The sequence below is a fragment of the Branchiostoma lanceolatum genome, chromosome 4 (assembly GCF_035083965.1).
Source record: "Branchiostoma lanceolatum isolate klBraLanc5 chromosome 4, klBraLanc5.hap2, whole genome shotgun sequence".
Taxonomy (NCBI): domain Eukaryota; kingdom Metazoa; phylum Chordata; class Leptocardii; order Amphioxiformes; family Branchiostomatidae; genus Branchiostoma; species Branchiostoma lanceolatum.
The window spans coordinates 9,100,368-9,113,534 of record NC_089725.1 but is presented as its reverse complement, the minus strand read 5'-3'; the positions used below and the strand labels follow the sequence as shown (position 1 = coordinate 9,113,534).

Below are 13,167 nucleotides of genomic sequence, written 5' to 3'. Positions count from 1 at the left end.
AGTCACCGATTATTACCCCAGCAGGCTAGCCCCGTCGCGTCGCCGACACGCAACGATAATTTATGCATGTTCTGTTCTTATTCATGTTCTTATGTTTACAAGATAACGATGCTACATCATACGTAAATTTTTGAAAAGGTATTCTAGATATAAAAATAATTGATTTAGCGATATTAAATATCAAATTATGAGACACCAAATAACGCTGGGTGTTTTCAACCGCGCGACTATTTCAGTGTGTCGGGCCGGCCATAATTCCGTACCCCACGCCGCTTGTACTACGCCGCTTGCGACGTCAATAATTTCCTAACCACCCACACGGCTGCAAATATGGGCACATCATGCGTATCTGTAGATATTATCTATCAAAAACGTAATAGCTAGAATCTGAAATGTTCCAGAGTTCGCTTCAGCGGGAGTTTTGTTTTTGTTTTGACGTATAAAACGCGAAAACCCACGCCGCTTTCGGCACACTTCCGGGTTCATTTATCGCTAAGATTACGCAAAAGGCCACCATCAATCCGCAAATAAATGTATGCTTTCCCGAAAACATCTTTTGGTTTTGCATTCTCTTCACCATAATATTGCTATGTAGTCGATAAAACCGCGTTTTTATTGCGTTTTCATGTGTAACATTTCAGACAAAGAAAAAACTTGGACCGCGATTCTGCTGCCCCATGATGCACTTCGGCTGCAAAATTCCCGCCTTTAGCTGCAGCAGTAACCAATCAGAGACGCGTAATGCGATCATGTGATGAGGATTACGTAACACGCGAAATGCATCTTGGGGCAGCAGAATTTAAACAATATGGCGGCGGGCGATCGGCGAAATGAAATGATTTGTCAATGCAACGCTGTATTTTGCGGCATAAATGCCGAGAGACGAACTTTTATTTTATCTCAAAATGCGTTTTACACGTTTGTCTTTGACTAGCCCGGTAGAAATCAAGCGGATCGTCGTCTGGTCCTTCAATATCAACAAAGTTTGTCAGATATCCTGGCGCGAGGTTCTCAGCGTGACGTTTAAACTTCAAAACTTTTTACTCAAAATTTGAGCGGAGTAGAGGGTTGAGTGTTGACCCCAAATAATGGTAATGTTTTCCCGAAAATTCCTTGAAAATGGAACGATTAAGAAAGACACCAGGACTTCATAGCGTGCCTAATACCGGGGCGTGGTCACATCTTGGAGACACGGGCCGAGCGATCGGCGGCAGATCGGGGGTGCGCACTTTATTAAGGTTTTTCTGTGAAGTATCTCAGCTGGCGTGATTGGGGTTGCGGTGAAGCCCAAATCGGGGGTGCGCACTTTATTTGGGGTGCGTCCTTTATTAGAAGAATTACGGTAAGATTCATCAAAAAGTGATTTGCCGTAATTTCACCAATTTTTTTTTAATTTTCAAAAAATTCATTATTTGGTGCAGTCTAGTAAGATACCCGCATATCATTGGCTTCTGCTTATTACAAGGTAGTTTGAATTTTGCAGAGAATGCATTGCTGTCTAGTATTGGGTAATGTGCTCCCTCTGTTGGATGTGTGAGGCATTGCGTGCTTGTTGAACTTAACAACTGTACAGACAGCTTGAATGGTGGAGATTACCTTTTGCCATCATATCTCATGATTTCTACTTGCCCAAGTTCGGTTACTTGATATAAGCAAAATTCAGTTGGCCAACTTGGTATTTGTAATGCAGGGTGCTTTCATTTTGAGTGTGTAAAATAAGATCCATCCAATGGAAGCAGTGCAAGTTGATACCACCGAAATAAGTATCATAATTGATGATACTGGTGCACATGTGATTTTCATGTATTACATTTACCCATGACAAGTTAGTTTCACATCTGTACTTTTATAACATGTGCCAACAGTATCATAAATGATATTTATTTTCCAAATTTCGCCTTAATCAAGCACAAAGTTGGGTTGGTGTTTTGGAGTGGGATACTGCTGTGCTCAGTGGTGTGTTGATGTTTTTTTAAATTGTCAAATGAAAAAAAATTTGAAAGAAAGCTGCTATAGTGAACTTGAAAGAAAATTGTCCTTAGAAGATTTGCCCTTGCAAAGGAGCTACTTTTACATGTACATTTTGCAAGTCAAAAGGCAAATCAGATTTCTAATTTAATGTCTTGGGATCATGCATATGGGGAAATCATATGTTTTTGCTGTCTGGTGAGAAACGTGTTCTGTGGCTGTTTTTTTTATGGAAAGGTATTTTTTGTTGGAAACCCTGTATTTTGTGTACTTGCTCTGGTGCTTGCATTAATTGCTACTTTGCTGTAAATTATGGATAAACGCTGCAATATAATCAGTGACTTTGTAACAGCTGTGGGCTTGGGCCTCAGCACTGAAGCTGTGATCATTACTGTGGAAACAAATCATGTTGCAAAAAATACATGTCAATATTTAATAAAGGTGACATGGCTGAAAACTGTGATCGTTAACTGTGTTCTCATTTTTGGCGGCGCCTCAGGGGCGAGCCAAATTTTTACTATATTGTGTGCAGATTGCAAGAATTCTAGGAATTGTACAGGAATGTGAAAGTCCATGGGACGATAACTCAAGAATGCCTGGATGAATTGTCTTCATATTTTGTAGGTGGATAGGTCTGTGGGAGACTTTGTAATGATTGGATTTTGGGCCCCCTAGCGACTTTCTAAGGTACTGCAGGAGAACTTTCACTTTCCAAATCTCGTCTTCTGAACATGCTATAGTCATGATTTTTAAGTGGCGGATAGCTCTTTGTTAGGAAAATATTTCCTGTAGATTTGGACCCCCTAGCGGCTTTTTTTGAAACTACAGTTTGGGGATTTCATGTTTGCACCATTTGGAAGTAAGTAAATGTGGCCACTGTTAGACACAAATCTTGCATAGAGGGCCTCATTTACATAATTCATAAGGAAATGGTACAATATCTTTTTTTAATGAAAACAAGATTTTCATACATTGGACAACTTGTTATTTTGCTAGAGAAGGTGATCGACTGGTATGATTTATGCCAGGTCCTTATTTGCATGTGGGCTTAAAACGAAAACGTTAACAGAGACCACCGTCGCCATGGCAACATCTTTTTATGTTGCCAATCTTGTTTCGTTTGTTTGTATTCCATACCCGGTAAATATACTGGGAGTACCACACGGTGTATTCCGTACCTGTATCACCTGATACCAGCCTGACAGCAGGTGGGATAGGCTGGATTAGGATCCAACCCGCGGGAGAGCCGGGACCTCGAATTCGGGTTTATATAATTATGGTTTCGAATTTTTCAAAGCGGCGCACTCGAAATGCATTCTGAATATTCTATGGAAGCCCATGTGATAAAAGTAGAAACCCGTGTTATCACCCGGTCTGGAACACCCATATCGAATGTGATGGCATAACACACCAGGTTTGTACTAAGAGTACAAGCTGCATGTCCGGACAGGTTTATTTTGATCCATTCACACCAGGAAGGACCCCTACTCTTATCGACTAGTTTGGTTGGTTCCCTCGAATGTGGGACCTCCATTGTATATCCTATCCGAAAGAGTTCCCTAACCAAAGCTAGGTAATCATTTTCAGAGTGAGGAAATTGGTGTTAAGTGCAGTTTCTAGTACCAAGGGCAGAACATCCGGACCCATCAGGGATTCAAACTCATGGTAATGAGCCCACAACACTAACCACTAGGCCACAGTGCCACCCATGTGAACTTGTAGCAGTAAAAACTATTCTACTCAGGACATCAGTGATTTTTTTCAGTTGATGACAATTACACTGTAGAACACAAAGATGTGTTACAGATCAACTTAACACACCCTGACAGTTCATCCAACAGACAAACTAATCATTTCAGACCTCACACAAACATGTACACAGAAACTACAAGTACAACAAACATCTTTAGTTTTTACAATGTAAATGGTTTATTATCATCGGAATAAAGTCTTCATAAATGTCCAAGCCTCAGATATTACTGGTAGTTCAAAAAAGGTACATGTATTACACATCTTCATACTTTCTAAACATTATCATTTTCAGCTTTTCAATATGGGCATGCAGGGTGCTGATTTTAGGTTGTGTTTTGAGCTTTACATCCCAGCCCTATACGTACACGCACCAACACGAATCATCACTGTATCTGTTATTAAATGATAATGAAGATAAACATCTGGTTTTTGAGGTTGCATGAAGCAACTTAGCTATAGTCTACTGTAGATACACAACATGTCCGTACATGTTGTAGCTCCCCTCTCCTTTCTACAAGTACAGCCCCTCCGGTGTCCCCTCGTTCTTCCTGTACAGCACGTTCTCCTTGGATTTCTTGAAGTCCTCGTTGGTGACCTTCATTCTGCGTTCTCGTAGAGCCATCAGTCCTGCCTCAGTACAGATGGCCTACAACATACATATGTAAATGTTCAGATCACATGTAAGTTTCAAATATAAGCTCCTTCACAGTTTGAAATGAGCATGCGTATTGTTATGTATTGTGGGTACTGTAAATGCAGAAATGTTTGCGGTGGCTTTATGTTCACAGATTTCGCAGTGAACTCTTAACCGCAATCTTAAAACTGCAGCGAAAAGCCGTTCCATTGTGTGACTGTAGTGCTACTATTGTTTCAAACACGAACTCAAAACCACCACTCCATTTTCTCCATACCGTGAAATTAAATCCCCACAAACGTTTCTGCATTTACAGTAATATGTGAATGCTGAAGGCCCTTGAGAAATAAACAAATTAAAGACATTATCTCTAGACATGGTATAAGGCATGGTCTAGACAAAGTTAGGGGCCTTCACCTTTGACCTTATGCATGTGTATTTGAAACCTTGAGCCAGCTTATTGGACCTGTTATTCAATTCTCAAACAGAATAGATAAAACAATGGTTGATCAAGCTTCAAGAAACTTAAGACGTAAACTAGAAAATAAGATCTGAGATTCCCGACCTTGATATCAGCCCCTGAAAGGTCGTCTTTAGCCATGATGAAGTCCTCGAGGTTCACGTCTTCTGCCAGGGTCATGCGACTCGTGTGGATCTGGAAGATTCTTCTTTTCGTCTTCTCGTCTGGTAGTGGGAACTCGATCTTACGGTCAATGCGACCTATTGGGACAAATGCAGGTCCATGGCATTGAGGAGCAAACAAACTGCATTGTTTCATCAAGGTGCTAAAGAAATCATTTAAATAGACAGCATCATTTTGCTTTATGTTAAACACTCGGTAAAGCCTATCTGATAGTGATAAGTAAAACCAAGTCTTTATTGGCTAAGAGAAAAAATGTCCACAGTATCAAATATACATGACTTACCAGGTCTGATCAATGCAGGGTCCAGAGTTTCTATTCGGTTGGTGGCCATAATTACCTGGAAAAAAAAAGGGGAGAGTTCATTTAACGTGTACAGCAAGTATGTCTCTCAACTTATTTAAAGCTTGTACCTTTTTTTCCAGTCAATACTCTTATTGAGATATCTTCAGCCCTAAGTCCATAAGTTCAGGTATATATTATGAACTTTAAAGTGTGTTTTTTTACAGGTCCCTTGCTGCGAGTAAATTGCATAGAAATATCTGTATCTGTATCTGTATCTATATAGCCGGTATAACCGCCATTAGGCGTAACACACCAGCTTCGCAGGCACGCGGCGCGGCAGTAGCTGGTCATATTACACCGAACGGTCTGTTACACCTAGTCTTTGCATATCTGACTGCAACCGTTCTTTAAAGCTACTTAGTGAGGAAGCTCCTACAGTACTTGATGACAACGAGTTCCATTCTACTATGGTTCTCGGGAAATACGAATTTTTGAACACGTCAATCCTTGGCTGATAACTCTGGTACTTAAAAGCATGACTATTTCTGGTCCTCTTCTGAGCTGGCATTAGATACTTATCAGTCGGTACGTCCACAAGTTTATTAGTCATCTTGTACATCATGCAAAGTCTGGACATTGTTCTCCTGTCCTCAAGTGACATCCATTGCAGGTCTGTTTTCATTTTTGTTACGCTGGCGCCCCTTTCATAGTTGTTCGTGCAGAATCTGGCAGCTTGGTTCTGCACCCTCTCGAGTTTATCTATATCCTTCTTTGTGTATGGATCCCAAACTGTTGCAGCATATTCAAGGTTTGGTCTTACTAGAGACGTGTATGCAAGTGATTTTACCTTTGCTGGGCATGCCCACAAATTACGTTTGATCACTCCCAATGTCTGTTTAGCCTTAGTTGTTACTTTGTTGATATGGGTGTTCCACTTTAGCCCCGTTGTTAATGTAACGCCTAGGTACGGGTGGCTCTTTGCTGTTGCTAGAGCCTGTCCACAGAACTGGTAGGTGGTTACAATTGGGTTTCGTTTGTTTGTTATATGCATGATGTAACATTTTTCCGGATTAAACTGCATTAGCCATCTGCTTTGCCATTCTTCGAGTGTGTTCAAATCTTCTTGCAAAAGCTGTGAATCACTCTGTGTGGACAACTCTATATATAACAGGCAGTCATCGGCAAATAACCTAACATTTGAATCAAGCTGGTCTGGTAAGTCATTTATGTACAGGAGGAAGAGTAACGGTCCCAGAACAGTTCCCTGTGGTACGCCTGACGCAACTCTAACTGGAGCTGAGGCCTTGCCTTTAAATATAATTTATAGCCCCTAAAATATGATTGTCATTTAAATTCTGGGCCAGTAAAAAGTTGTTTTCGGCCAGTAGATTTTTTACGTAAAATGTACTTAACTTATACTAGGGCCAGTGAATTCTTTAAAATTTGTCCAACCCTGAAATGCCTTTTATGACATATCTGGGCTGCAAAAACGTTCAATACGGGTGTTCCAGACCGGGCGATAACGTTTATCACACAGGCTTCCATAGAATATTCAGAATGCATTTCGAGTGTGCCAGCTGCGCCCCAGTCAAAAATTCGAATACCGGATTTGGACGTTGGAATCAATGTTGCTGCAATTTTTTGTTTGAGGACACAACTTATTGAAATGTGTGTTTTTCGAGTGGGTATGACATAAATAAAATACAACACAGTGCATTCCGCATCACCCTCGGTCCCGGCCCTCCCGCGGGTCACATCGTCGGAGGGTGGTGGGGCTGGTACCTTGGGCGATATGGAATACACCATGTTGTATTCTATATCTTCATAATGGCCGTGTCTAACCTTCACGTCTCCTCGTGAGTCAAACCCATCCAGCTGGTTCAACAGCTCCAGCATGGTCCTCTGGATCTCGCGCTCTCCGCCGGAGTTAGACTCGTATCGCTTCGTCCCCACCGCGTCGATCTCGTCGATGAAGACGATGGACGGGGCGTGTTCCTCCGCCACTCTGAACAGCTCGCGCACCAGCTTGGGTCCGTCCCCGAGGTATTTTTGGATCAACTCCGACCCAACGACTCTCAGGAAGGTGGCCGACGTCTGGTTGGCCACTGCCTTGGCCAGGAGAGTTTTACCTGGAAATGAAATATAATAATAATAATGGTTTTTATTGGTCAGAAATTACCCATGCAATGGCAGCCTTGCTAATGCTTAATTGGTGCAGGGTTTACAATTACATAATACACATTGGCAACAGATACATATTTGCTCCACACTTGCATTTTGTGGAACTGTTGCAAGGGTCTGGGCGGCTGCCATTGGGTGCCATCAGGTGACCTCAATATCACCTTCCCCAACCGAAGTCAGGTACCCATTCACACCTGAGGCTCTATGTGTTATCTATTATCTATTATTTATAGGTAACATAAAAATATATTTGGAAGCTGATTTGGGAAGATTACCTGTTCCAGGAGCGCCATACAGGATGACTCCCTTGGGAGGTTTGATGCCCATCTCTTCATAGTACTCTGGGTGAGTCAGGGGCAGCTCTACGGACTCCTAGTGGTGGCAGCAAAGAAAACAATTTCCATATAACACTTTTTTTTCCAATACAATAGGCTGGTACCATATTGGTTCAAAAGGTGGTGGCAAATACGATGCAGTACTTGGTGGAAGCCAGATTTGATTTTATACTTTTGGTTACATCTTCATTTTTATCAGCATTCATTGCACTACATCAAATCTAGCACTATTTTTTGTGTAGAAAACTCATCAATTATGAGCCAGCTCCTAACTACTAAAATGCAATGACCAGGGCTCAAAATACTTCGTGCACATGAACCATTAGCCATGACATATCAGGCAGCGACTCCAGGACTACCTTGATTTCCATGATCTGGTGGTCCAGACCCCCAATGTCGGCGTACGTCTCAGACGGCGCTGACTCCAGCTTCATAACGGACACCATGGGGTCCGTGTCGTCACCCAACACCCCCACTATGGCTTGCACCTGGCCACAGCAAACAAACAAACAAACACAAACAAACAAACCTTGATCTCCTGAATCTGCGGATCCAAGCCTCCTATGTCTGCGTACGATTCCTTGGGGGCTTTTTCAAGCTTCATGACTGTCACCATGGGGTCTGTGTCATCGCCCAGCACGCCCACTATAGCATGCACCTGCAGTAACACAACATGCGCTTTACCCGCAGCTCATGCAGGGAGCCAATAGCAGGGGTTGTAAGAGTTATACAGCCCTGGTAGTGGGGAGCTGTGAGTAAAACTATTGGTCAGGCCTGCATCATGCCCACAATTAGCTGGGAATAAGTCTGTTCACGGTTCAAAGTGCGCATGCACGGTGTGATGCACTATGGATAATATGTCAATGTTGAAGGCCCATGAGACATAAACAAAACGTCTGAACATGGTATCAAACAAGTTCGATATGAGAACTGTTACTAAGTGTTAGGGGCCTTCATTTTTGACCTTGTGCATGCACATTTCAACCCGTGAACTGGCTCATAAAGGTACATGTTAGCATTATTCATATTACGGGTCTTTTACCCTATCTGGTAGACATTGAAGAGATTAGTGTTGGTAGCACAACACTGCACTAAGGATGCTTTGGTTATGCCAATCAAACCTAATATACGCTTAATCAAATCTATGCGGCACACCCAAGACCGGCCCACTTACACAACCTTCCCCACTTACACAATTCAACTGTGTATAGTACCAAATCTATCAGCTCATAGCCATCATAATTACCTTGTTAAACAACAAAGGAAATAAGAAATATGACATACATGTCACCAGTAATTTCATATGCAAGAACAGTACACAAATATATACTGCCACCAGTGCTTGACACCATTGCAACATACACTGTTGAACAGTCCATCAAATGGGCACAGCAACATGTTATTCACAACTGTTACATGTAGTGGTGCGGATCGGTCCAGCTGGACCGGTTCCGGACTTGTAAAACGTTTAGGTTCAAGTCCAAAAAAACCTAAACGTCTGGAAACAAGTCCGGACTTGAAAAAAAATTCTCTCACTCATACACTCTTTTTTGTTTTAAACCATCTTAAACCTTCCTTAAATTGTGAAATTTGCACTAGAAAAATATTAAAACATTGCTGTTTTTGTGTTTATAACTGAACTTTTGTGTTAATTACTGACTGTATATAATTACGTATATATAGTTTTCAAATTACATGTAAAATATCTGCCAATATGCAATTTTACATGTAACACGAAAAAATATTCCAAAATTATTGTTCAGGTCCGGACTTTCAAGTCCGGACCTGAACCTAAACCTCTGGACTCGAGTCCGAACCTACACCTAAACTCGGGTTTAGATCCACACCTCTAGTTACATGTAGTGTTACATTAGCTAATTGTTGTTTTCAACTACTAGTTTTATGTTATAAGCCAGAATTTGCATAGGGACTGTATCTGTATCTGCATAGCCTGCAAAACTACCTTTTGACATATATCAATACCAGCCATACAATATGACAATGAAGATATGTTTACATTGTTTAGTAGCCATCATAGATAAGCACGGCAGCAGTGTCAGTTTTAGTAACTTACCTTGTGGTTCATGAGTACGGAGCAGCCCGGCTCCAGCTGATCCTTGTCCACGAAGGACAGGATGCTGACGTAGTGCTCCGACCCCACGGACGTGGACACGATGGCGTGGTTGTCGTCTATGATCTCCTCCAGCGAGCCCACAGACATGGGGCTGCCGCGCAGGTCGTCGACCTTAGAACGCTCCTCCTGATATGGGCAAGAAAGATGGTTAGGGTTGTTGACTTGAATCTATTCTTAGAGGAGCATTCCACTCAGGGCTCTAGCCAGCGCCAGTTTTGCCGTAGTTTCGACCAATGACATACAAGTCTCGCAGTTCACGAGATGTTATCTGAAGCACGAATCCGCGAGGTTTTATCTGAAATTGATAGTTGGTTTGACGATGGGGCTGGTCAAAGGCTTGAATCGACGAATTTTGATCAAATCAAGTGGAAGTTACCTGAGAAATGGACCATGGAAAACATGGAAGGAAAACATTGAACGTCTTTAGGGCATTCTGTTTTAAGTAGGGTGTCTCATTTCCTACTATGTTTATTACAGGGCGCATACGGGATCCGTGTTGAAAATGTTTTATTTTTACCGACTTGAAATATTCACGTGTATATTTGTCAAATAAATAATAAAGTTTTGTGGTGCTAAATTTCATTTATTTGCCGATTGTATACAACGAAGGCCCAAGTTATTTTTCACCAAAAGAGATGGCATTATCAAAGCTTTGTCTACCAGCAAAACTTGCCCCTCAAAATGGAGATAGCGTTTCAGAGGGTCTAGATTTCAAAATTTCTTCCGGGGGTCCTAGAATTGTCGCGCCTATGGCGCGACGCCACGCGCCGCGCTCGACATGCTAGGTTTATACTAAAATTTTGGGCTTACGGAATTAAATTTCAGGCTGGCTAGAGCCCTGATTCCACTCCAGAAGCCGGTATCATAATTCAACAGAGACTAAATTGTTATGCTTGGACAAATGACAGTAGAAAAGTTGTTCCTCGTTTAAAGTAACACAACCAGCATGAAGGGTTGCAGTGGAGGATGTTTTCTTGCACACCAAACAACAATGAGACCAGCTGTTGCCATAATGTGCCATAATGTTAGAGATAGCCCCCTCCCTCTTACCTCCACTCTCTCGTCCTGAGGCTTGAGCCTCTCCTGGTTCCTGATGAACTCCTCCTCCATCAGCATGTAGTCCTTGATGCGCTCCAGCTTCAGCAGCTTCAGGCGACAGCGCGTGTGGGGGGTCACTGGAGGGGGCACAGTTACTTGATGAATAAAAAACTAAATGCTATGACATTTCCGTATGGAAGAAGGGGCATTCTCACTGCAAAATCTGGGAAGTGCAATGCACTACCTTGGTTTAGAAAGCACCAAGCATCGTTTCAGTGTTAAGGTATGCATCCCTAGTAGTTGATTGGTTTATTTCTTTTTAATGATTCATTGCACAACATGTCAAAAGCATTTCGTAGCCTTTTGGCTGAATTGCATGCTCCTTTTCTCATGGTGTAATACACACTGACTTTTATTCAAAAGCTGATTGGTAGAACTTCAATTAATACAGCTAGGTATTCAAAATACTTACTACTAGTATAAACATCATTTACAGACATGAAAATGACGAAAGCCTGAGCCTGATAAAAAAAAGTTGAAGATTCCAAATCACAAAAATGGTGAAAACACTTTATTCAGGTTTTCCTGCCGACTATTTCAGCTTGCATAAAGGAGTTGGCCAAGAGTCCCAAATCGGGGGTGCGTCCTTTATTAGAAGACATATGGTTCTAAAAGTTTCAATCTGAACAGAGTACAAGTATACGTACCTGCGGGAAGTTTGTTGGCAGAGTCGGGCCCCTTGCCCTTCTTCCTGCGCTTCCCCACCCTGGTGGGGACGGGCGGCTCATAACGCTTCTTCTTGTCCTGGGCAAAAAATAGAAGAAAGTATGAGAATGAAACAATCTCCCTGCTGCCTAACCATGTTAACCAATAGAGAACTGGAGCCAAATGGCTACTTCAGTGTACTAAAGGTTAAACAAATTCCTTTCACTCATGTGTAATATCATCAGGAAAAGTGTTGTCTAACTAATATAACAATGAACACACAGACAGAAGTACAATCATCACATCCTCACCTTGTCGTCTTTCTTTTCCCCTCCTTGACCACCAGCACCTCCTGACTGGTTTTGACCCTGTTCGAGGAAGAGTAGAAATATTTTAAGGGAAGCAGAGACACAGATATCATCACTCTAGCCGGGATGAGAGAAGACCTTGCTTTCTGAGGAAATCAACAAGCAGATGTACATAACATAGCCTTCTCCCGGAACATCGAGAGTACGCACAGACTCGATGCGCTCTCCTAGAACCACTTGTAGCAACGCGCAAGCGCAAGTCACCAAGAGTTGAATACTTAAAGAGACAATTGACTCGTAACTGAACCAAGGGAAACCCAGCACCAAAGGACCGCCTCTAGTGATATTATAAGTATAAAGACCGATATAACAGACATTGAACAACAAGGTTATACGGACAAAGGAACAACAACAGTACACTGACTCCAGTGCCTCTATAATTTATTAAGTCAAATTTCACTTTGAAGAAAGTAAATTTACAACTTAAAATCTTTCAACGTCCTTTGTTCAACTGTTTTGATCTGGCATGACTCTTACAGCACCAGTTTTAGCTGAAAATGATAACAATGCTGTGGTCTTTAACAAACCTATGGCAATGAAAAGACACCAAAACGTATGGAATTTAAACAAAAGCTTCAACATCATTGTTTTTTTCAACTCAAAATATTCCTGCGATCGAACACAACGCATGGAAGTGGGGAGGGGGGCGAAGTGAGTCAGCACTGTACTGTGAGACGTTGCTGTTTTCAAACGTGTCGTAATTTCGAACAACGTAAAGCCCTACTTTTGACTATCACCAATAGAGAGTCATATTCTCTTTCTCATAGTCCACATAACCGTATGAGAATACTCAAAAAAGCTTATACTACGGTAGCTTTAAAATGTGACAGAATCATAACCTACCATCTTTGCCTCTTCGGGATCTAATAACTATCCCAGAATGCAGTTCGCCAGTCTGTTGAAATGGTTGCACTTTTGGTTTGAGCCGCTAGAGGCCGTTCGTGAGTAGTGATGATACTGGTGGTCCAACGCATTGATGAATAAATGCAGTACAAAACGTCTGGTAAGTTCCTTCATTGATTCATTCATTCCGATCAGATTAAATGTTATATCACGGACTTACTTTGCACGTCCTCTTGAATAATTTACCTTCTGTAAGATAATGTAATCATAATGTTGAAAAAAA

General features: G+C 41.8%; 1 protein-coding gene across 2 annotated transcripts; it reads right to left on the bottom strand.

Moving 5' to 3' along the window:
• Positions 1 to 4,109: 4,109 nt before the first annotated feature.
• LOC136432452 (26S proteasome regulatory subunit 4) lies at positions 4,110 to 12,958 on the bottom strand. 2 transcript variants are annotated; one of them, XM_066423755.1, is made up of 11 exons: positions 12,885 to 12,958; positions 11,985 to 12,041; positions 11,676 to 11,772; positions 10,981 to 11,105; positions 9,871 to 10,056; positions 8,156 to 8,284; positions 7,737 to 7,833; positions 7,123 to 7,409; positions 5,281 to 5,335; positions 4,920 to 5,074; positions 4,110 to 4,366 (listed from the first exon to the last, which is right to left on the bottom strand). In XM_066423755.1, exons 1-11 carry the CDS (start codon positions 12,885 to 12,887, stop codon positions 4,232 to 4,234), a joined length of 1,326 nt encoding a protein of 441 aa, XP_066279852.1. In that variant the 5' UTR covers positions 12,888 to 12,958; the 3' UTR covers positions 4,110 to 4,231. The 2 variants fall into 2 exon arrangements, with proteins under 2 accessions (XP_066279852.1, XP_066279851.1); XM_066423754.1 differs by lacking the exon at positions 8,156 to 8,284 and adding an exon at positions 8,326 to 8,454 and having other exon boundaries at positions 12,885 to 12,957.
• Positions 12,959 to 13,167: the final 209 nt, after the last annotated feature.